The sequence below is a fragment of the Citrus sinensis genome, chromosome 1 (genome assembly GCF_022201045.2).
Source record: "Citrus sinensis cultivar Valencia sweet orange chromosome 1, DVS_A1.0, whole genome shotgun sequence".
Taxonomy (NCBI): Eukaryota; Viridiplantae; Streptophyta; class Magnoliopsida; order Sapindales; family Rutaceae; genus Citrus; species Citrus sinensis.
Window position 1 is genome coordinate 16622152 of NC_068556.1, and position 25139 is coordinate 16647290.

General features: G+C 32.7%; 2 protein-coding genes across 3 annotated transcripts; one reads left to right on the plus strand and one right to left on the minus strand.

Annotated features, from left to right (window-relative positions):
* Window positions 1–2077: 2077 nt before the first annotated feature.
* On the plus strand, window positions 2078–4819 carry LOC102617986 (uncharacterized). 2 transcript variants are annotated; one of them, XM_025100547.2, is made up of 6 exons: window positions 2078–2587; window positions 2864–3434; window positions 3542–3661; window positions 3772–3947; window positions 4051–4258; window positions 4372–4819. In XM_025100547.2, the coding sequence occupies exons 2-6, from the start codon at window positions 2877–2879 to the stop codon at window positions 4534–4536; spliced, it is 1227 nt and encodes a 408-aa protein (XP_024956315.1). In that variant the 5' UTR covers window positions 2078–2587; window positions 2864–2876; the 3' UTR covers window positions 4537–4819. The 2 variants fall into 2 exon arrangements, with proteins under 2 accessions (XP_024956315.1, XP_024956314.1); XM_025100546.2 differs by having other exon boundaries at window positions 2078–3434.
* Window positions 4820–17600: 12781 nt separating this feature from the next.
* Window positions 17601–23955, minus strand: LOC112498917 (uncharacterized). The gene is made up of 5 exons (XM_052443944.1): window positions 23628–23955; window positions 22855–23336; window positions 22029–22212; window positions 19973–20230; window positions 17601–17794 (listed from the first exon to the last, which is right to left on the minus strand). Exons 1-5 carry the CDS (start codon window positions 23953–23955, stop codon window positions 17601–17603), a joined length of 1446 nt encoding a protein of 481 aa, XP_052299904.1.
* Between the last annotated feature and the right edge of the window lie 1184 nt (window positions 23956–25139).

Genomic DNA, 25139 nt, shown 5'->3' on the forward strand with positions numbered 1-25139 from the left:
TTTTTTTTTAAATAGAAGAAATTCACTAAAGAACAAAATGACAAGATCCAACTTTAATCAAAAGCAAATCACATAAGCTAACAAAGAATCTAGACCACATGGCTAGAAATTGACAGCTAGATTTGCTAGCTTATGAACAATCCCATTAGGAAAAATAAAAGAAATTCTACATAAATGTCTCTTTTTAATTCATTCTGAATTTTAGTCAAAACCCAAAAAAAAATCCTTCATCAAGCTACTCTTTCCCATGAACAAATCTATAAAATAGCTCACTCAACAAACAATTAACTTCCCAAATTGATTTATAACATGAAAATTAAAATAGAAACTAAGAAACACTCAAATACCATATAAAACATGAAAATTTCATCCTATTGAATAATTACAACACAAACAATTAACTTCCCAAATTGATTTATAACATGAAAATTAAAATAGAAACTAAGAAACACTCAACTACCATATAAAACATGAAAATTTCATCCTATTGAATAATTAAAACAAATAAACTAAATTGAATTTTTTAATCAAGATTTGAGGAGACTAACTGCATGAACAGAGAAGATCTAGCGAGAAGAGAGATTGGCGTCGAGAGGGATGGAGAGAAATTTTGGGGCTTTTTTTTCTTATCCTGTGAACAGCCTATGGCTAAATTTTATCTTATCCCACACCCCCCCCTCGTTATAAAATTTTGAAACTGTATTGGATTAAATGGTGGGCTCCACTGATAACTACATTTATTTTTGGGCACCAAACACTGCATTAGAATAATTTTATCCTAAAATTATCCAATCCCATCATTTTATACTTGAGCCAAACGATCCCTATGAGTCTTGGATTGTAATAGTAACAAGCATTGAACTTACTTAATGCTTTCTATAGTCCACATATTAATAATAAGTGTGTGACATATAAATAATATCAAGCATCAACTCATAACAATTTTATATAAGTTGCAAGCTTTAGTCATTTTATAATTCAGTTGAGTTTAATTTGTTCTCCCATTTCAAATATTTTAATATGTATATTATTAGAAATCTATATAATTTAATTGGGACTAATTTAAATCAATTCTATTCATATTTATCATTTATGGAACATGTTCACTCTAACCACATTTTACTAGATGTAATATACGCTATCTTAATATAAAGAGGGGAATAAGAAGTAGATTCTCTATTACTGCAAGATTCGAACTCACTTATTTAATCTATGAGGATCTTCCAAGTTATATTAGATATAACTTACAACCAAGAAAAATTCACTGTTAGTTTTTACATTAAAAAAAAAAAACTCTAATTGTAAGTTACAATGATGGTGTGTTTACTTCCTAGATCAAAATCATGGGACCCATCCTAATTTGAGAATAGAGAATGGTGAAAATTAGTCTTCCATTCCTAGGATTCCCCATTTTGCCCCATCAAAATCTCAAAATTATGAAAATACCCTTATTCAATTAAAAAAATTAATAAAAAACCAAAAGTCTTTGTCATCTTTCCCAAATCATCGCTACCAAACGTAGTCATTCATCGCTAGTCATTGAGAAACAGCTATAGAGTCGTTGAGCACCACCACCACCACAATCCACCACCAGCAGCCATTGCCGATGATGATGTCAATGATGATGATGATGCCAATGACGACAACAGCGATGATGATGATGATCATCATCATCATTATTATTATTGATAAAAATCTTATAATTAATTAATATATTAATATATTGTTAACAATGATTATTAATAACAATAATTTTTGAATAAACAATCACAATAATTAAAAATACAAAATAATAATTATGACAACAGTTAATTTATAACAACATAACTCATTATGATTCTAATTATAAGACAAAATAAATACATTAATGACAATTTAGTTTATTTCAATTTCAATTCCTATAGTTTAAATAAATAATTTATTCTAAATTTCATTTCTCATTTCTATTTTAGTCCATTTTAACTTACGTTTTAGTAAACACATGATAAATATAACTTAGAAAAACCCAATCTTTGATATTACAAATGTTATGAAATTACAGTCATTTTCAAAGAGATGTGGTGGTGAATTTGATGAACGTGTTACGAGAATTGAGGGCCCCATGATTGAGGTCCAAAAAGCTGCCAGAAAGAAATCCCTCGCAATGAAGCTAAAGGTGACATTGCATACTTTGTAACTCATGGCTCCTAACTAGTTTTAGAACTCAACAATAAAATCTCAGTTGGGTTACTGAGAGAGAGTCAGTCTAGGAATCAAAACAGGAGCTGTGGAGCGAGGATTTGGGCGACAATTGAGAGAGAAATACATATTGAATATTATTATTATTATTGTCTTTTTTTTAATATCATTTTTGCATGGTTTTGAATTTTGAAACTTCGAACAATTATAGAAAAATAAAAATGTTGATCTACCTCTCAGACAAACCAGACAACTGGGTTTGGAGAAAAATCTGAAACATCTGAGATACTCATTCTCTCTCTCTTCAATCTTTTCATCGCTGAAAATTTGGCTAAGCTCATGGGTTTGACGAGATTTTGGGTCATCTTTTTCAAATTGGGATGTTGATATTCCACTAGATTTTGCTCAGGTAATCCTTTTTACCCCTAATTTCAAATCATGCTTTGTTGCTTTTTCCCCTTCCTCAAATTCAAGATTTGATTCTCCCCCTCTCTCTCGCTCTCTTTATAAATACCCCTCTCTCTCGCTCTCTCTTTAGAAATCCATCTATGTGCCTTTGCTTCTATCCCTTCTTCAAGAATGTATGTAACAAGTAGGTGAAATGATGGAAATTAAAATTTAGGGTCCTTCTCCAAATCTTTGTCCCCTTTTTTTGTTCTTTAAATTAATATTGTGTTTCTTGAAGGTGACCAAAATCTATGGGTCAGGAAGATCAAACGCAAAAGTGCAGCAATAGTAGTAGCGGTAATTGTAGTGGTGGTGGTCTTGGTAATATTGTTAGATCTGCAAAAAAACAAAAGCCTAAAAAAGTACCACAAAGAGGACTTGGTGTGGCACAACTTGAAAGAATTAGAATAGAAGAACAAAAAAGGAAAGATGCATCATTAACCGCATCTTCAAATCAACCTTGCTCTTCTTCAATTTCATCACCAAATTCAATGTTTATGCCTTCTTCTTGTTCATCAGTCATCCAAAATATTGAAATTCTGAATTCAAAAGCAAATACTGTTCCATCGACAAATAATCCTGCTGGTTGTTCATCATCAAGTGTTTCAATTCATCATGGACATGCTGCAAATGTTCATAAATTGCATAATTCTTGTGATTATAGCCTCGAAAAAGAGAGCGCTGGGGTGGATCCGGGATTGAATTTTCGATCAAATTTTAATAATTTGCCTTTTGACTCGGTCCCAGTTTGGCCTTTCCCTAGCTCGATGCAAAGACCACAGCTATTCCTGCATCCTTCTTCTTCAATGGTATGGCAATTAATTTCATGATTTTTCTTTACTTCTGACTTATTTTTCTTATAGGGGCTTTATTTTTATTTTGTTTTTATTTTTCTTGATGCATGGAATTTGTTTAGGTGTTTGAATCTTCATCAGCAACTTCATCATCATCTATAATAAATTTTCAGATGGAGCCCCCTTCAAACCAAAGCTATTATAGCAATAATTATCCACCTATGTGGCCAGAGGAAGATAAGGTATATAGATGCTCTATTTTGAAAAGATCTCATCTTTCATAATTTGCTCAGATTTAGTAATTTAATTCAATTTTTCTTTAACAATTGAATTTGGTTAAAATTTAGTATAGATGGTTGGCATGAAGAGGCCATATCCTTTTTCTATTGACCATCCACCAGCATTCTCAACTTTGCACTACAAAATACCACCCATTGTTCATCCCAGAGTGATCAGCAGATCAGAAGACTCAGCTTCATGTGGCAGAGGACACACACTCATTTTTGAACCCGGTTTCGCAATGTCCAGGTAACTAGCATAACTTGTAATTTTAGTTTCATCCCTTATATGGCAATTTAATGTGTGTATACTTTCTTTTTGCTTACATGTTCATTGCTTTTAATCATTCCAGAGAAGGCTCTTCATGCTCAGCGTTCATGTTAGAGCCTAATAATTCCAAGAAAAGCATAAAAGAAAATGGGGTTCTGAATGGAGGGTTTCTCACATTAGCTCCTCCCACAAGTACTTCATTGTGTCAAGGATCAAAATTCAAGCGCCCTCCACATTTTCTAGCTTTCACCAATAGTGAATTCCCTGATTTTGAATTGTTACCTTATCAAGTGAGTTTATTTTTAAAACAATAGCACTTTAATTTTTCATTCTACTAATTTATTACGGTTGATTATTACGTTCAACTTACATTTCTTGTTTGATTCTATCATTTGTGAAAAAGGGAAGTGTTGTAGATCAAATGCATCGGCCGGGCCAAAATCAAAGGCAGCCTTACTATAGCTTCTTCCCACAATCAATGGCTCAAACTGGCCAAGCAACAAGCACAATGACGAATTGTAACAATGGTGAAGTAGGTGAAAGTGTTGATCTCAATTTGAAGTTATAAGTTGTTACAATAGCTCATTTCTGTACCCAATTTTTTTTCCTCTGTTTACTAGGCCACTTGTTAGTATCAATGAGATCACATACTAGTAGTTGTTTTCCTTTTTCCTTTACTTCACAAGTGGGTTGACATATAAATTTGCTTATGTAAGCTTGAATGTGAAAGCAACCCCAAATCTTGCCCATGTGAAGATAGAGAGAAGAGGAAGATAGGGTGATGTAGATTTGTATGTTTTGATGCTATACTTTCATGAAGCAAAATTAATATTTGGTTGGCAGTTTCATAATTCATTGGTTTAATGCTTTAATTTGCATTTGGTTATCATAAAGTGAAATATTATAATTTTTAAACTGACATCAATCTACGTGTATTACAATGAAATTTTATGCATACACTTGTAGTATATCTCAATGGCTTATTAATGTAGCTAAAAATTTTACTATCACTATTATATGAAAGATCTACATCTATCTACTTATATTTTTACAAAAAAAAATGTTGGGGTCCCCATAACGACGACGAACTTGTGCCCTCAACTAGCCCTCACCATTTTGGCTAAGTCCCTAGTGGCAAAATGAAATTGAAATTTTTGTAACCTAAATTTCAAAACTTATGACATGAAATGAAAAATTAAGGATAAAAATCTTGTAAGTGTTGGATTTGTCATATAGATCTTTATATGTTAACTCTTAGGTTTGATCATTGAAGTCCGAAGATTGAAAGTAACCCCAAATCTTGAACACGTGAAGATTGAAAGAAGAGAGATACATGAAGCCATGACTTGGTTGTCTTGTGCCTTTGATTTTAGGCTTTTCTGCTTCTGTTGGTTTGGTTGGTTGATGAGTCAGGCAAGCCAGGCACTTGATTTGGTAACAAACTCTCAGTATGTGTGTTGTGTGGGGTCTTCTCTTTGATTCGGTGGGTTCCCTGAATCTGACTCTTCATTATGGTTATATCAGTGATAAAGGTGGAGGACCACATTACAAAAGAGAAATTTGCCAGCAAAATTTATACAACTGCCACAGAGATAAGCAAATTATTCCTCAGTCCCGCGGCCCGCCAGACTATTTCTATTTGCATACAGATTTTTACTTAATAATGTTTATGTAGTGGGAGTATCCTCACTTTACTTTAATAAATAAGAATGTTACTAAAAAAATAAAAATAAATTAAAAAAATACATATTTTAATAAACTAACAGATAAAAAAATATAATTTTTAATGTATTAAAATAGGTATTTTTTTTAATTTTAATGACATCCTTATTATATATATATATATATATATATATACTTTTATTATAATATTTTTGCATTATACTTCAGATATTTAGCAATAATTTTCCTCAAATCTATTTATCTTTTTCATTTTTTATACACGTCATTTAATTTGGTATTCTTGCTCGATTTGGATGAAGAAAAATTATCATATTGTCTGGTTCTTTCGGAGGATAGATCTAAAAGAATTCACTTATCCCAACAACACTGAAAAAAAAATAATGTCTGCTTACCTTGTAGAAAGTATCTGGCCAACTATGTTAGGTATTAGCATTATCATTATGGCTTTGAACCAAAGAGTTGGACGATTGACACCCCTCTAATCTTTTAATAAATCTCCTTTTCTAATCATTTTTATTTTAATTTCAAAAATGTCATTTTTTCTTTTAAATACACTCTTCTATTTTTCAGTTTATTTTGTTTATTGCTAAAATTCAAAGTAGTATTTCACTATCTTAATTTTCTTTTGTAATCTTGTTGTTACCCTAAACATAAATTAAAAATTTTCTGGATGATAGATTTTTTAATGTCAATTATTAAATTAAATTATACATATTTTAAATTACAATTTGAAAATAATCTTAGTTATAAAATTCTTAATCATTAAGAATTAATAAAATAACAATAGATTATTCTAGATTTTTGTAATTTATTTTGGTTTGAAGGAAAAGAACAATAGATTATTCTAGATTTTTGTAATTTATTTTGGTTAGAAGGAAAAGAACAATACATTATTCTAAATTTTTGTAATTTATTTTGGTTAGACGGAAGTGCTAGGTTGAAAACAAAAAGAAAAAAAAATGGATTGACTATGATGAAAGTGATTTGCTTGAAAAATTCTTAAATGTGTTTAATTTTTATTTGTCCTTAAATATAATTTTATTTGAAGTGTGATTCTATTTAGATAATCGAGGAGTGCCAATAACTTCACTCAACCTAAATACTTTTAAATTTCAACAGGCCAGGGAATACTATACTTTTATTTACCATTCTTAAGTTAATGCACCAAAACGATATCGATAATAAATGACAGGAATCAGGATATGATTGGGATACAATGATTAATGAAAAAGAGTTACTTTGAGGTTTCCTGTAAAACAAGGCATGGAATGAAGCCACTGCAAAGGAGTTCCAAAAGCTACGAAGGAAACTTTGCCTGTTATCCCTAAAGTAATTAACTTTTATCCATTGAGTGATGGTCCTTTCACTAGATGCCATCGGATCACTAAGACAAATGAGGCAATGAATTATCTACCAATGCTGGGATGGAGCGACACACACATGCATATATGTTTGAAATACGCTCAAATATCTATTTAATTAGCTTAGAATTCTACTCCCACTAATATTTGGGAAGAAATATTCTACCTCCGCCCATAAGTCATAGTGGCGCCCATAACAAAGAGCACCACAAAGCGAAGGCCTAAGTGGGTTATTTTTGTTTTAGCATTGCAACGTTTTCTCATTTTTTATTTCACTAAAATATTTTTGGAAAGGAGAAAAAAAGAAAAAAATTATCTGAATGTATGCTTTTATGCATATAATATCTACATATTTTGTTCTTAATCATATATTTTTTAGTTTTTTTTTTATTTTTTATTTTTAGTTAATTAAACCATTTTACTGTTGGAACTTGTGGGTAAAAAAAGGCTTAAAGAATAGTAATTTGGAAGCATTGAAGAATTAGTGGAAGCCATGTCTCAGGTCGAGTGTACAGCACGTAAAGAAAAATTTAATTTGCGTTAAAAAGGAATTTTAATTTTACAATTGTACTTCTGCTCATAAGTCTGTTACTTATTAAGTAATGGTGGATTGAATTTCATAAAAAGGATTCTTTTAGCTTTTTTTTTTTTTTTTTTTTTTTTTTTTGATGAGAAAATATAGCTTTCATAGGACTAAACTGAAAAGAGTGACATGATATGGGGCGGGAAAGATCCCTGCCAGACAGCTTGATGATCAAATACAAGAGCTTCTTTTGCCAAGGCATGAGCTATAGTATTACAATCTCTTCGGACACGCTGTACTCTTGACTGACTCATCCTAGTTAAATTGTCTTGAATTGATGACACAGTCCAGAAAATTTCTGTCTTGCTACCTTGTTCTGAATTAGATCAACCACTACACCCAAACCTGCAACCTGATCTTTGATTACATTAACTTTGAACCAACCTTCCGGGGGAGGACTCCATGTCTGCTGCCTTTTAACTTGCTGATTTTTGTATTTCTGAGTGTCTGGTATTTTAATTCTTCGATATGATTCCAGCATTGCTTCAGCTCTTGCAGCTGATAATTGCGAATCTTCTTTCTTCCATTCAAAGATGAGAAGATTCCTTGAATGCCAAATGGCCCAACATAAGGCAGCTATCAGCTTCAGCTCCTTTTTGCTTCTTTTTCTACCCATTTCATGCAAGACACTCAACATATCTTGGTGATTGAGCACCTTCACTTCCTCAGTAAAAACTGTGTTCTTCCAAACGTTTTGTGCAGCCTTGCATTCCATAAGAGCATGAAATGCATCTTCACTTTTCAGGCCACATCTATGGCAAAAAGGATTTGGTAGAACCTTTCTTTTCTCGAGATTTTCAGCTGTCGGTAGGAGGTTCCTTGCTGCCTTGCACATAAAAACCTTGACTTTTTCCAGAATTTCTACAGCCCATATAACTCCCCAATGGCTTTGAGAAGTATCTGAAATACTAGGCTTGTCTGGAAACTTTAGCTTCATAGCTAACTGATACCCACTTTTGACTAAATACATTCCATATTTGTCATAATGCCACATGTACTGATCCGGTTGGGGGGTTCTTGGTAGTGGAATCTTCAGGATGCTGTCAGCATCTTCCTCCATAAAGTGCTGCTTGATCTCTCTTTCTTTCAAGTTCTGTTCCTCATCAATCAAGTCAGATACCATAACATATTGATCAATTGTTTGAGGTGAGAATTTGAAAGTTTCTGGTCTTCGCAACCAGTTGCTTTTGTAAATGTAGACCCGATTCCCTGTACTAATTCTCCATCTGAGCCCTTTTTTGAGGATCTGTCTATCCCATAAAATGCTTCTCCACATAAAGGATGGATTTGATGGTAACTTTGCCTCCATTAAATCCACATGCTTAAAATATTTCGCCTTTAGAACTCTAGCCATTAGAGATTTGTTAGACCAATGAAAACTTGTGTAAAGCACAAATATAAAGGGGCAGAGGCAGTTTAGTAATTTTATTATTAATTAGGGTTCAGATATAACTAAGATATTAAGGAGTCATTTAGGATTTATGTTGAGTTTTGTCTAGTGTTAGGAGTAATTAGGAGTTTGGGTGAAATTGACCTACACCTTGAATTGTAGGTCAGGATTGTTCTTTCTTTTGATTTAATCAATAAAAATCAACCTTAATTTAGACTTAAGTCCTATCAAAGTGGTATCAGAGCAAGAATCCTAGGACAATGGCAGCAAAAAAAGTGGACGCGCTTGAAGAAAAATTGAAAGCAGAGATTGGATCACTCAAGGCCACCATTAACGAGCGATTTAATAACGTTCAACAACAATTTTCATCCCTTGAAGCCATGTTGCTGAAATTGATAGAACTCCACCTCAACCCACCACTGGCAATATCAACAAGCCAAGGCGGCATGGTGGGGAGAAGGATCTGGCGACACATGACTCGTGCTCGGCGACGGTACAGAGGGCGGAGGGCTGAAATCCACTAGTCTCGCACAGCCAGGGGCAACTGTTCATGGCAGATTTGATGGCGGGGAGATCGACCCAAGGGACTTACGGCCTAGGGGAGCCTTTCTTGGCATTGGGCGTGGCGAATGAGGCTAGGTTGCGGCTGGGGGCGGTGGATCTAAGGGTTACGTGGCTGGAGGAGGCACTTTAGGGTTGGGAATCGGCGTTTCGGCACCGAAATAGGGCGCGCAGGAATTGGGGGTGGCTGGGCTTGGCGACTCGACGACGTTTGAGGATGATGCACGACCTAGGCAGTCTGAATTTTGGGCTGGACAGGGCCGTTTTAGGCCAAGGTAGGTTGGGCAAGGTTGCTGTGGGCTAGGGCAGGGCGGTTTGGGGTCTGGACAGGTTGAATTTAGGGGCAGATGGCCGAAAGGATGGGTTACTGACAAGAGAGGGAGCGATTATGACCGGAATGCAGTTGGGCAAGGGATTTCAGCCCAATATGGGGCTGAGTAAGGAGAATTTTGGGCTGGATCTTAGGGATTTGTTGAAACTACAGTAAATTTGGGAGGTTGGAGAGCTTCGATAGTGCGAAATTGGGCGGAGCTAACTCAATTTAGAGTAGATTTTGGGGTAAGAAAACTTAAATGCCCATTTTTTAAGGCAATGAAGCTTATGGATGGGTGTGTAGGGTAGAGTGCTATTTTGCCATCAATGGACTCTCAGAAAGGGAAAAACTAATGGCGATGGCGTTATGTTTGGAGGGAAAGGCTCTTGCGTGGTTTCAATGGTGGGAACAACGATAACAATTGAGGTCGTGGGGTGAATTTAAGGATCGGCTGTTGGAGAGGTTTCAGGCCACTCAAGAGGGAGATCTACATGAACAGTTTTTTGCCCTGGACTAAGACAGAACGGTCATGGAGTATAGGGTGAAGTTTAAGTTGCTATCGGGGAAGTTAGGGGGAATCCTAGAGGTGGTATTGGAAGGGAATTTTATGAAGGGACTAAAGCCAGAAGTTCGAACCTTGCTATGCTTGCTAAGGCCAAGAGGATTAGGGGAAACAATAGAGTTGACACAAATGATTGAGGATGAGAACACAACAGAACGAGTTAATAGGAGCAATTCAATCAGTTTTTCATACCGAAACAACACACCTTTAGTAGGACAGAAAACCCAGACCTTCAGCGAGAGTTCTAAAGCACACAACTGGGAGGCCAAAAAACACAAATATTGGGGTTACAGAGAGATTCCCAAAGGGATCGAGTTAGTGGGGCACGACTAGGCGTGACTTTCAAACGCCTCACAGAGACAGAGATTTAGGACAAGAGGACAAAGGGATTGTGTTTTCAATGCGATGAGAAATTTTCACCGGGGTATTGATGTAAGGACAAATCACTACAAGTTCTGACTGTGTGTGATGAGAAGGAAGAAGCCAAGGAAGAAGAGGCAGTAGTTTCCTGGATTTCACCTTAAGGACAAGGTGTCATTTTGGGAGGGGAGTAATGTTAGACCAATGAAAACTTGTGTTAAGGGCAAATATAAAAGGGTAGGGGCAGTTTAGTAATTTTATTATTAATTAGGGTTCAAGTATAAATAAGATATTAAGGAGTCATTTAAGGTTTGTGTTGAGTTTTGTCTAGTGTTAGGAGTAATTAGGAGTTTAGGAAAAATTGACCTACCTCTCAAATTGTAGGTCAGGATTGTTTCTTTTGATTTAATCAATAAAAATCAGTTTTAATTTAGACCTAAGTCCTATAAAGATTCTGCGTATTGAAGAATCTGCCACCCTTACTTTGCAACTAAGGCCTAATTGAAGGTAGAAACATCCCTAAAGCCTAAGCCTCATTTTCTCTTTGCACGACATAACTGCTCCCATTTAGTCTAGTGTATACTTCTATGATCTGTCTTTGAAGTCCACCAAAATCTCGCAATAGCCTTATGGATATCTTCATTGACACATAAAGGGGTCTTGAAAACACTCATTGTGTAAGCTGGGATAGCTTGGGCCACTGCATTGATGAGAACTTCCTTCCCCTCGCTTGAAAAAAAATTGTTCTGCCAGCTTAATAACTTATTTAAGATTCTTAACTTGATGTCATTTAAGAAGTTAATTTTTTTCCTCCCCACCATAGATGGTAGACACAAGTACTTCTCATGTTTGAAAACTACATTAAGTTGAAAGATTCTCTTAATGTTATCCACCAGGCCAGCTTGTACATTGCTACTGAAAAACATGAAGGATTTATTGTAGTTGAAAATTTGGCCTGATGCTGAGGCATAACAGTCAAAAATACTCTTCAAGTTCTTGCAACCTTCACTTGATGCTTTTGTAAACACCAAACCGTCGTCAGCAAATAGTAAATGGGTGATTGAGATGTTGCTGCTAAACTTAAACTAGGGGTGGGCATGGGTTGGTTTGGGTTGGATTTTAAGTCAACCCAAACCAAACCATAAAAATTTGGATCCAACCCAAACCAACCCAAATATTTTTAACCCAAACCAAACCAAACCATTTGGGTTTGGTTTGAATTTTATTATTAAAATAATTTTTTTTTTAATAAAATTTAATTATATCAAAATTATAATAATTATTAATTGTTATTAATTATTAAATTGATATTAAAATATAAAAAATATAGTGGATAAAAATTATAAATTTTACAATAACTTAATCCTTAAATTAAAGAATACTAGAAAATCAAAATAAAGTTTAATCACAAAAATTATTATTTTTCAATAAATAAGAACCTACACTTTAATAATAAACTTTCACAAACATGACATTAACAATCTAGTAATAAATTTTGCCACTTGTTATTTATTTAATTATTCAATATTTATTTTTATTTATCGTTTTGGTAGTTTTACGTTATGTTGTCTACTTATATGTTTAATTTTAGGGAGATTGCCAGTTTCCCCCCTACAGTAATCAACATATATTGTTTTTCCCCCTTCTGCTTTTATAATGGCCAAAAACTCCTCTAATAGTATAAGTTTACAATATTACCCTTATTTTCAACTACTCTTTTATTTATATTTATTCTAAATTAAATAAATCACATGAATAGAAACTAAATAAAAAATAAAGCATTAAAAATAAGAAATATTTGTTTTGATATGAACAAAAAAATTAATAATAAAATTTTTTTATACTTATTTATTTTTTGAAAATTTTCTTATAATAAATATATAAGAAAGTTATTAGTCAAATGATAAAAAAATTATTATAAGAAAACTTCATTGACAAATAAAAATTTATTATAAGATAAATAATAAAATATTTTACCTATACTTTTTACATTTAATTTTAAAATATTACAAAATATTTATTATAAGAAAATGTTCACAAAATAAATAATTACAAGAAAAAATTTTATTATTAATTTTTCTACTCATATCAAAATATATATTTCTTGTTTTAATACTTAATATGGGCATTACATTCAATTATTAACCAAAAATTAGCCGACATCTAGCATATCGGACCTAGTCCAAGCCGAATTATTATTGATCATTAGTAGAGTCTCCTGCTCTTTCTATGATGATCTTTCCATGTGGGAGGAATTATTTTTGTAAATAAGAAAAAAAATTTATGTTATTTACAACAATATTTATTTAATATAAATTTATTTTTACTGTTATTTTTATTTTCTAACTGTTGACGATTAATCACGCCGTAAAAAATTTAATGGTGGTCTTTCACTTATTTGTGTTAATTTATTTTGTTTTCATTTATTTTATTTGAAAATTTAAGTGTTGGGGTTTTATCCATAACCCATGGGTAAACCATACCCAAACCATAATGAAATGGTTTTCTACATAAAACTCACATCTAACCCATTTTAATGATTTACCCAACCCAAACCATTTAATTTGGTTTGAGTTTCGATAAACCCATGGGTTGTGGGTTTATGCCCACCCCTAACTTAAACCCATAAACGACCTTGTTTTTCTCTGCTTGCACTAGGAGATTAGAAAATGCTTCTTTCTCATTGAGACCATACTAGAGCCGATTAAGAATTCGAATTAAAATCTAAGGATTCGACTACTAGCTTAGGTCACCTAGTATTTTATATAATGTTGAGACACAAAAATACAAGCTAGATCGCACAAGAGAGGCACAGGCAAAGACTAGCAGCAGTGTCGTCTAAAGCTTTCTACAGTTGGTTCTATTCATTCTATTGCTCTCTATTTAAGCATATATTGTTAATTTTCTTATATCGAAGTTAAGGATGAAACTCATTCAATGAAATAATTATCTTTTTGTTTAATTAATTTCTTACATATCGAAGTTAGATCGCACAAGAGAGGCACGGGCAAAGAATAGCAACAGTGCCGTCTAAAGCTTTCTACAGCTGGTTCTATTAATTCTATTGCTCTCTATTTAAGTATATATAGTTAATTTTCTTATATCGAAGTTAAGGATGAAACCCATTAAATAAAATAATTATTTTTTTATTTAATTAATTTCTTACATGTACTCTTTGATTATAGTGTTTGTTTCACATGATTAATTGAATAATTATTTTTTTCATATTTAATATCTTATATTTCTTGATGGTTAAGAGATTGTTTGATTAAATATAAGTTTGGTAAAATAATAATTAATGTTTCTCTTTGATTATTTATTTTTCAATAAATTAAATACATAGGATGCTTAAAAATGATACCTTGAAGCGTAAAAGGACTTACATTAGATTTACCAACTTGAGCTTAATTATTATATCCATGAGATTATATAGATTGATTTTAAGTTAATACTTTAAAATTAGGGTTTAATAATAATTAGATAATTACTAGTTGAATAGTAGTGAATTTTGAAACTTTAGTAATCTTTATATTATTGAAATCTCCCTTGCTTTAATTTTTTTCTTAGTTTAATCACTTTAATTTCTATCAAAATTGAATTTGTTCAAGTAATTTAGGATGACTATTGGTTTAGATTTAAATTAGACTTTTCAATGTTTAATAATTTATGTGCGTTCAATCTCATAACTGATACGACTCAAAAGTGTATTACTCTCAAGTATAAGAGTGTCTAGTTATAATATAATCGGGTGAGACCGGGGTTGAACCATAGGAAATTTTAAATCTAGTAAAACTAAGAAAATTAATTGTGGGGAAAAGAAATTATTTGAAATCAATTTAAAAATAACCTAAGTTTTAGGATCCACTCTCTGTATTCAAACTATAATTTTAATACTCTCTCATTTATATTTTGCCTCACTTTTACCAATTAATTATTATATCATTTTATTCTCAAAAAAATATTATATCATTTAATTCTATGTGTGTGGATAAATATAGAATAAAGTACCTAATGTGCCACACTATATTAATGTGTCGACATTATGTCAAAATACCATAAAATCCAGTGAGATTTATAAATTAACATGATATAAAAATAATTAGAAAAGAATTAAATAAACTTAAAAACTCATTTGAGAAAATAATAATAATTAATAGTTTGAAACATTGAGCTTCATCATTCACCTCAGCTTAATAAAATTAGCTACTCATATTAAAAGAAAACACAATACTCTTTTTATTTGATAAACTTTTTAAAATATATTATAAAGAAAATTGATACAAACGGAAACAAGAAAAGAAAAGAAAAAAAGATAGAAAGTCTTCAATCTCGGCTTCAACTCTCAAAACAGTTCTCTCCTTTCTGGCCTGCATCCCCTTGCCTTTTATAGGCAAGGGAATCGTCTTCTTTTCTTTTATTTTATTAATATTAATATGTTATTTTATTTTTATATTATATATATATATATATATATTGAATTGTGTAATGGTCAGGAGGCCATCACACCAACATGCTTTTGTTCGTTTGTTCTTTTTTTATTTTTTATTTTTTTATTTATTATTTATTATTACATCTTTTCAATTATGTTCCAGTAGTTCTTTTTTGTTCCCGCTTTTAATTCTAATTCCATCTTTATTCTTGAAAAATATTTACAAGATAAAAATTAACAAATTACGAATTAATTTAACATAAAATATATTTGGGGAGCATTAAAATAATTTAGAAATAACGAACGCATTAATCGACATAATAAGTAAAAAACTAATAATTTTATCCTTATTAAATGTATACTTTTTAGTTTCAATCACACCCCCCAACCAACTTATTGCTAGGCCCTAGCAATTTAAGAGATAAAAATTTAGAGAAATTTCAAAACCAAATTGAAAATCTTTTTTTTGTTTTTGAAAAATTGTGTTTACTTCCTTCATCAGATTAATGACAACAATCAAATAAAAGTATAAGCATTATCTTCAGCCCAAAGAAAATCACACCCGCTCAAAACAGTTCAGTAAAATCCTATAAAATGATCAATCATCAGAGCGACATTAATCAAGCCACTTTTAAGAATGATACATCAAACCCCAAAATCTCACGATTAAGAGTGACTCTCTCAAAAGAAGATATACCCCAAATTAATTTGTCACTCTAAAAAATGGTAAATTTGAGAGAATAATAAAACAATATTACACACTCTCATCAAGATGAAAAAATAATGCCCACACCTTAGAAATAAAATGATCTCAAGTCTAATGAATTACTAACAAAATTTATTTTTATTTTTATGCATCACCACATCTTTTAGTCCATATTACCAGCTTTTACTTCAGACTATAGTTCCCAAAAATCTAGAAAAACTTTATTAGGACGTAACGTAAGCTAGGGTTATGGCTAACAAAAAGAGTAATAGGGAAAACAAAAATATATGTTTGAAAAATAGGGGACTTTTGGAGATTATAAGGTGCTTTTTTTCTTTTTCCTTGGATATTTTTCTCTTTTTTTATTTATTAATTGATATATACATATCATCTTTTTTTTTATAGCACCATTATTAGGAATACATAATCATCCCTATTTTTAAACATAATTGGGTGATGGAAAACATAAAACATAAGATGATACTCCTCATTGGAGTAGGAAAATATGATAGGTTACCAAAGAAAAAGTTTTTTTTTTTCAAAGGCTCAAAGGGGTTAACTATAGATTCTTTATAATAGGGTTGGCTAGAAAGGCTCAAACGAATCAAAGATGGCATTCTGTCATCTTTGAGGGTTCTATATAATCTTTCATATCCACTAGTTCAATAGACTTTTAGATGCGGTTGCACAAACTTTCTTTTTTTTTTCTTTAGAAAATATTGAGATCTTGTACAATAAATTGTGAAGCTTTATAGGCAAACAAGGTTACTCTCCAAGGATAATAGGCTCAAAAACTCGCTTGGTCTTTTCATAACATGTACATTCCTCCAAATGGCTTAATCAATTTCACTCATTCAATTTCTCAATTTACGTTTCAACATGCAAAGGGAAAAAACATAGTGTAACATAACTCAAGGCCAAAGATAATACGAATACCAAAATTTGAAAATCATCATGTTATCCAATGTTAAAAGATCACACTGAAAAAGAAAATAATTTTTTTTTTAAGAAAACACTAAAAAATTGGGACTAATTACAGAAACTTAAGGGAGATGATTAAGAGAAAAAGAGAAAAAGACCGAAAATAAAAAGTTAGAAACATTTTTTTTTAGAAGAAAACACAAAAATTAAGAAGATGCGTTTCTAGAGACACTACATTCTATATTCTGCCATCTTCGACTCAAATTTTTATCCAAAGTTAGTCTTTACAACAAAAATTAGTAAAAACATCACTAGGACTGAGACATTCGACAATTATCAACAATTCTCTCCCCCCAACCTGAAGGAGACATTGTCCTCAATGTCTAAAGAAAGGAGTAAAGTTTATAAGATATCACCTGGCCACTGCTAGAAATATTTACAGACGGAAAGTTAAATTTAATTTACACTTTTTACAAGAGTTACTGCCATCGTCATCAGTTGCCCAATCCAAAGCCAAAGTCATGGGATCTGGCTCTGGTTTGTAAGCGATGGGTTTTTGATGGATAGTCAAATGGGCCTAAGAAGCAAATGTAATTAGCGCCTCCAAAGTTGCAAGGTCTCTTGGCAAGAAAATAAAAGCGTCAGCATGATTCAACATTTCAGATATTCTTTCTTACATACCTGAGACAACTAACTCTTCTCCAATTGGTGGGTCTAGTAGACATCCTAAAGGTTTTAAGGCTTTTGGAATGATGCCTAACACTTAACTTCCTCGAACGAAAGCAGCTTCAGAGACAAGTTTTGATAACCCGCAGTCACATCCTCCATATACAAGATGTAGTTTCCTCTCTGCTATAGCACGACCAAGATCTACAACTACTTGAACGAACTCCTTATACTTTTCATAGCGAAATCCAGAAAGCACACAAATGTTTTTAAGTTGACTGCTTGAAGTTGCTGCCATTAGAACAATTCTAAAAAGAAACAATTTGTGAGTGTTTGAAAAAAAGTTCTTATTTAAGGATCTTGGTGATGGACATAATGATATACATCTGTAAATGGAGTGGTGTATTTGTCAAATGACGCGTGAAGCTTTTAGCTTAATAATTCAAAGGCAAACAGTGAAAAGAAAAAGCAAACGGTGATTAGATAAAATAAAAAAAAACACACAATAATAATAATAATGCAAAAGATAAAAGAACAATAAAATAAAAGGATACTTACTGGTAGTTGTGATTGTGGCTCACATCTTCCTCTGGTTTTACGTCCAGTAACGGCTTGAACGCATTCTATGGGTTGAGGATAGACTTCCCATCCAGTTTTTTTATAAACTGGCAAACAGGGTCTTTTAGAGTCAGATTCCCAAGACTAAACCGTGTACTTTCCTTTTGGAACAGCTTCCACAAATTTTGAATTTCACGTTGAACATATCCGCTCGGATGCGTCTCAAGAGATCGTAAGATATCATCCAACGATTCTTTACTCATGCCATCCTTAACGAATTTGATTTTATCTTCACGATTTACAGAAACCATTCCTAAAGCTTTACAACGTGGATTTTTGCAAGCAAGTCTTACGCAGTGAGAACATTCAGAGCCAAGTCGCTTAGCTCTTCTTTTTGTAGCAAATGTACTTTTACCAAAATCAGGCATGTAAGAAATGAATGGATCAGAAAACTCACCTGCCAATCGGACATTTGCTTCAATTAACCAGCGAATGTCAACAAGAATCCTATTGATCATTAACAAACGCAGTCGTTCACAACGAGCTTTGTAAATCTTCTTAAGAGCATTTTGAGGGAGAGAAAAAAAATTTTAATGCAAATTTTGTTGTATTTCTTCTATACTTGACATTGAGGTTTCAGTTATTGTGAGAAACTGAGAATACCGACTTAAAAAGTCATGGAGTACCGTTATCCGCCATTTATACGGGAGAGTGAATCAAAACAAAACGAATCAAATCTGCAAAATCAAATCAAAAGTGAAGAAGAACAATAAAATAAAACAACAACACACAAGGAATATAACTCACCTTCGTCCTTTTATTGAATTTAGTTCTAATTGCAGATTATAAATACCATCATCTATTTCTTTGAGTTATCTTTCTAGATCTTTCACGTGAGATACTAACTCTGGTGGTTGCAGATCCCAAATGGGATGTAATTTACAAAATCAGAGCAATTTCCTCAGGTGAAATTTTACATGAAAAAGCGTTTTAAGATGATCGAAAAGGAAATTTCTCATGGAGGTACTCATGACAAGTATAAAAATTTGGTGAGCTAAATCACAATTGTCAAACAACACACAATTAAAACAATGCAATGCACTCCATTCAAGACATAGGGGAAAGGAAAAAGAAAAAAAATCAAATAATTCAAATGATAAAGTAACTGTAAATCAAATTCACAAAACGTTAAAATGAAAAAGCTTAATCAAAATTTTGGTGGGTCACTCAAATGGATTTCGGTATCTGCTTCATGTGGTTGGTATTCCAGATATGATTTCAATCTTTGGCCATTAACTTTAAATGTGACACCATTATTTGGATTTTCAATTTCTATGGCTCCATATGGATACACATTTTTTACAACAAATGGACCATTCTACTTTGACTTTAACTTCCCTAGAAATAAATGAAGATGAGAATTATAAAGCAATACTTTTTGACCAATTTCAAATGTTTTCCGAAAAATTCTTTTGTCATGAAAAAATTTGGTTTTTGCCTTAATAATTCTGGAATTCTCATATGCATCATTCCTTAATTCCTCAAGTTCATTTATTTGCAATTTACGCACATTGCCATCATCATCAAGATTTGAATTAAAAGCTTTAATGGTCCAAAATGATTTATGTTCAAGTTCTACTGGTAAGTGGCAAGATTTTCCATAAACAAGTCGATAAGGTGACATTCCTAAAGATGTTTTAAAAGCAGTACGATATGCCCAAAGTGCATCAATTAGTCGAAGAGACCAATCTTTACAGTTTGGATTAACTGTCTTTTTTAAAATTTGTTTTATCTCCCTATTTGCTAATTCAACTTGACCACTTGTTTGAAGGTGATAAGGGGTAGCAACCTTATGGGTAATTCCATATTTCTTCATTAAGGACTCAAATGGCTTATTACAAAAATGCTTACCTCCATCACTGATAATGGCTCGAGGTATTCCAAATCTGTTCAAAATATTTGCTTTTAAAAAGCGGATCACAATCTTGTGATCATTGTGCCGATAAGGAATCGCCTCGATCCATTTTGAAACATAATCAATAGCAACCAAAGTGTATACAAATCCAAATGATGATGGAAAAGGGCTCATAAAATCAATTCCCCAACAATCAAATATTTCAATGACAAGGATAGGGTTTAAAGGCATCATGTTTCGCTTTGAAATAGACCCTAGCATTTGACAATTCTTACACATTTTACAGAATGCATGTGAATCTTTAAATAATGTCGGCCAATAAAATCCACACTGTAATATTTTTGCAACTGTCTTTTTTAAAGAAAAATGACCACCACATGCTTCAGAATGACAAAATTGAATGACCATACTTACCTCGTCGTCTGGTATGCATCTTCGAAAAATTTGATCGAGGCAATACTTGAACAGGTATGGTTCATCCCCGTAAACGTTTTTCACTTCTGTTAAGAATTTCTTCTTGTCTTGGGAACTCCAGTCACATGACATTTCACATGTTGCAAGATAATTAACAATATTAGCATACCAAGGCATTTTGTTTATAGAAAACAAAAATTCATCAGGGAAAGAATCATTGATGGGTGTTGTTTCAATTGAAGACTCATTTGTAAGTCTTGAAAAATGATCTGCAACAACATTTTCAGCGCCCTTTTTGTCTTTGATTGTCAAATTAAAATTTTGAAGTAGCAAAATCAATCGTATCAACCTTGGTTTGGCATCCTGTTTTGACATTAAATATCTCACAGCAGCATGATCAGAATAAACAACAGTAGATGAACCAATTAAATACGAACGAAATTTATCCAATACAAATATTACAACAAGTAGTTCTTTCTCAGTTGTAGTGTAATTCATTTGAGCACTATTCAAAGTTCTACTTGCATAATAGATGAAAAAGGGCTTTCCTTCATTTCTTTGACCCAGAACAGCGCCAACGGCATAATCACTAGCATCACACATTAGCTCAAAAGGCAAAAGAGTAGTTATTTTTTTCAAAAACTTGTTGACAATTTTTAGTCCATTCAAATTGTGTGTCTTTTATTAGGAGGTTACAAATTGGTCTAGATAAGGCACTAAAGTCTTTTATAAACCTTCTATAAAATCCTGCATGTCCTAAAAAAGAACGGACTTCTCTAATTGTTTTTTGTGAGGGTAATTTTGAAATGACTTCAACTTAGGCTTTATCAACTTCGATTCTTTTTTAAGACACAACATGGCCCAAGACAATTCCAAAAGTGGTCATGAAATGGCATTTTTCTCAATTTAAAACTAGTCCTTTTTCTTTGCACCTTTCCAAAAAATTTTCTAGATTATCAAGACATGTATCAAAAGAATTACCAAATACAGTTAAATCATCCATAAAAACCTCTAGACAATTTTCAACCATGTCACTAAAAATGCTTAGCATGCACCTTTGAAATGTTGCAGGAGCATTATAAAGTCGAAAGGGCATTCTCCTAAATGCAAATGTTCCAAATGGACATGTGAATGTGGTCTTTTCTTGGTCTTCTAAGGCTATATGGATTTGATAATAGCCAGAGTAGCCATCAAGAAAGCAGTAGTAGGGATGTCCATCTACTCTTTCGAGAATTTGGTCTAGAAATGGAAGGGAAAAATGATCTTTTCTAGTGGCATCATTTAATTTTCTGTAATCAATACACATGCGCCAACTAGATGGAACTCGTGTTGGGATTGGTTCACTTTTTTCATTTTTTACAACAGTTATTCCAGATTTCTTTGGTACTACTTGAGTTGGACTTACCCATTGACTATCAGAGATATGGTAGATAATTCCTACATCTAGTAGTTTAAGAACCTCTTTCTTTACCACTTCTATCATATAAGGGTTTAGTCTTCTTTGTGGTTGACGGGTTGTTTTGGCATTTTCCTCCAAGTGTATTCGGTGTGTGCAAATTAAAGGATTAATGTCTTTTATGTCTTTTAAGGTCCAACCAAATGCAGTTTTATGCCTTTTTAGTATAGATAACAACTTACCTTCTTGATCATGCGTAAGCTGAGAAGAAATTACCACCATATATGTCTGCTGCTCTCTAAGATAGGCATACTTCAATTCTTCTGGTAAGGGCTTTAATTCGAGCTCTGGTGCTTCCTCTTCGTTTGCTTCTTCAGGTTGTATTGTATCTTCAAAGCTTGATTGGTCATCGTCACCTATAGGTACCTGCATAGAATCAAGTGTAGGGCATATTTTAGCAGTATCAAAATCTAATTCCTTACTTGATTCAACAGAACCAGCAAAACAAATTTTCGCAGATTTTGTAAAATTCTCATCCTAAATGTGTTCCTCAATGATTGGCTCGATGATATCAATTTCCTCATTCTCATTATCATCATCTTCTTGGTGGTGAGGTTGTTTACACATGTTGAACACATTGAGTTCCAGTGTCATGTTGTCGAAAGATAAGTTTATTAATCCATTCCTGTAATTTATCAAAGCATTGGCAGTAGCTAAAAATGGTCGACCCAATATAACAGGAATTTGTTTGCATTTATTAGCAATTGGTTCCGTTTCCAAAACAATAAAATCCACATAATATATGAATTTATCGACCTGGACTAATACATCTTCAATTATTCCTTTTGGAACCTTAATCAATCTATCAGCAAGTAAAAGAGTGGTAGAAGTTTGTTTTAACTCACCGAGATTGAGTTGTTGGTGCACTTAGTAAGGAAGTAAATTAACACTGGCACCAATATCAAGTAAAGCATGTCCAACTTTATGATCCCCAATAGTGCAAAAAATAGTTGGACAACCAGGATCCTTATATTTCAAAGCACTATCGGTTGAGAGAATAGAACTTACCTGTTTTGCTAGAAAAGCTCTCTTTTGCACCTTATGTTTCCTTTTCACCGTGCACAGATCTTTCAGAAATTTAGTATAAGAAGGTACTTGTTTAATGACATCCAGCAGAGGAATGTTGACTTTTACTTGTTTAAAAACTTCATAAATTTCTAGACTGTGATTTGATTTCTTTGGCTTTATTAGTGCTTGAGGAAATAGGGGTACAGGAAGAGAGTTGGTTATTTCTTCATGGTTTAAAGGTTCGACAGACTCTTCCTTATTTTCTGAAATTGAATCTTTACTAGTTTCACGAGGGTCCACAATGTGTTTTTCGACCACTTTACCACAACAAAGGGTTATAACCGATTTGACTTGACTCATATTTTGGTTTCCTGAATTTCCTATATGAGGATGTTGTTGACTCTTGGGGTTTGATTCAGGTTGAGCTGGAAACTTTCCTTTTTCATGTATGGTCAAAGCAGATGTAAGTTTGGAGATAGTTTCTGTCAAATTGGTTAAGGTTTACATCGTTTGGTTATTGATTGACTCTTATTTTTCAATAAACGAATGCAATGTGTCTTCCAGAGTTTTTCTTGGTGGTGAGACATATGGTGGGTAACTCTGGGAGTTTTAGAAATTTTGACGTGGAGTGACTGGTTGTGAAGGTTGTGCATGATTGTCATTTCTCCAACTGAAATTTGGGTGGTTTCTCCAACCAGAGTTGTAAGTTTGGGAGTATGGATTTGGATTTGGCCTTTTGAAATTGTCAACGACATTTACTTATTCATGCAAACTTTCTTTCAGAGCTGGCAAAGTTGGACTTTCCTGCGTAGAATGGTCAGTAGAATCGCAAACATAACATGAAATATTTTGAACAGACTTTACATGATCATTCTTTTTCGACTCTAATGCTTCAACTTTTCTAGTTAATGATGCAAATTTGGCTTGAAAATCATGGTCTTCCCTAAGGTTATGCATGCCTCCACCAGATGGAGATGACTGGGGTTTACTTGATGACTCATAAGAACCAACTGTATCCCAGTGTTGTGCATTTTCTGCTATATAATCAAGATAGTCTAATGCATCTTCAAGACTTTTATCCCTAAACTCACCATTACACATCATTTCAATGACTTGTCTACCTTGGGATGTTAATCCCTCGTAGAAATAAGACACTAATCTCCATGTTTCAAAACCGTGATGTGGACAAATGTTAAGTAGTTCTTTAAACCTATCCCAACATTGGTAGAGAGTTTCTCCTAATTTTTGAGTGAAAGTGGTGATTTGTCTTTTGAAAGAATTTGTTCTGTGGGGTGGGAAGAATTTTTTCAAAAATTGTGCTTGCATTTCATCCCAAGTCCGGATGGATTCTGACCTAAGATTTTGTAGCCAAGTTTTAGCTTTATCCTTTAGTGAGAAAGGAAAAAAATTAAGCCTAATTATATTCATGCTACAATTTTGATCAGTACATGTGTTACAGACTTCCTCAAATTCCCTCAAATGCAAATATGGATTTTTAGACTCAAAACCATGAAAAGTAAGAAGAAGTTGAATGATACCAGATTTGAAATTAAAACGTGATGCATCAGGAGGGAAGATTATGCATGATGGTGACCATGTTCTAGTAGGATGCATAAAGTCTCTAAAGGTCCTAGGTTGTTCATGAAGATTTTGCAAGGCTTGGTCATTTTCGTGCTTCGAAAAATTTTCAGCTCTTGTGTCAGCCATATCTAAGAGTGGTGAAGGTGATCTTCTAATTAATCTGTCATTATTTGTACGAGACCAACGACGCATGCAATGCTAATGATGTGTGCTAAACTAATGATGCAAAAAAACGCGAAATGAAAATTGCAGAAATAAAAATAAACTGGAAATTAAATAAACAAAAAATGCGAAATAAAAATAAACAAACTAAAAAATAAATAAAATAAACAAATTAGGTGGTGAAACCAGCCATAAACAAAGAAATTAAAAGAAACAGTTTAGGTGGTATTTTAAAACCAGCCATATAATAAAACATAAAATTAAATAAATTAATGCACAAAAATAAATGAACTGAAATTAAAATGTTAGGTGGTAGAATCGACCATATAAATAAAAATACATAAATTAACAAAATTTAAATAACAGTCAAGCGGTAAAACCGACCATTTAAAATAAATGCGGAAAGTAAATTGCAGAAATTTAAAGAAATAAATTTGATTTGGGGATTGATTTGCAAAGGTTTCTGGGCTAAGATAAGGTTTCTCACAAATTTTATGGATAATGTTAAGGTGTGAAAGGAAGAGGGGTGCTAACTGAAGTTT

What these genes read in the sequence shown, in the direction of transcription:
- LOC112498917 (XM_052443944.1), bottom strand. Translation starts at nt 23,955, where the DNA reads ATGTGTAATGGTGAGTTTAGGGATAAAAGTCTTGAAGATGCATTAGAC. An exon ending in TTTGCCAGCTCTGAAAGAAA is followed by an intron (nt 23,337 to 23,627) that starts GTTTGCATGAAT and finishes CCAATTTGACAG; the next exon opens with AAACTATCTCCAAACTTACA. An exon ending in GCTTACGCATGATCAAGAAG is followed by an intron (nt 20,231 to 22,028) that starts GTAAGTTGTTAT and finishes GTCAAATGCTAG; the next exon opens with GGTCTATTTCAAAGCGAAAC.
- LOC102617986 (XM_025100546.2), top strand. Translation starts at nt 2,877, where the DNA reads ATGGGTCAGGAAGATCAAACGCAAAAGTGCAGCAATAGTAGTAGCGGT. An exon ending in TGCATCCTTCTTCTTCAATG is followed by an intron (nt 3,435 to 3,541) that starts GTATGGCAATTA and finishes GAATTTGTTTAG; the next exon opens with GTGTTTGAATCTTCATCAGC. An exon ending in CCCGGTTTCGCAATGTCCAG is followed by an intron (nt 3,948 to 4,050) that starts GTAACTAGCATA and finishes TAATCATTCCAG; the next exon opens with AGAAGGCTCTTCATGCTCAG.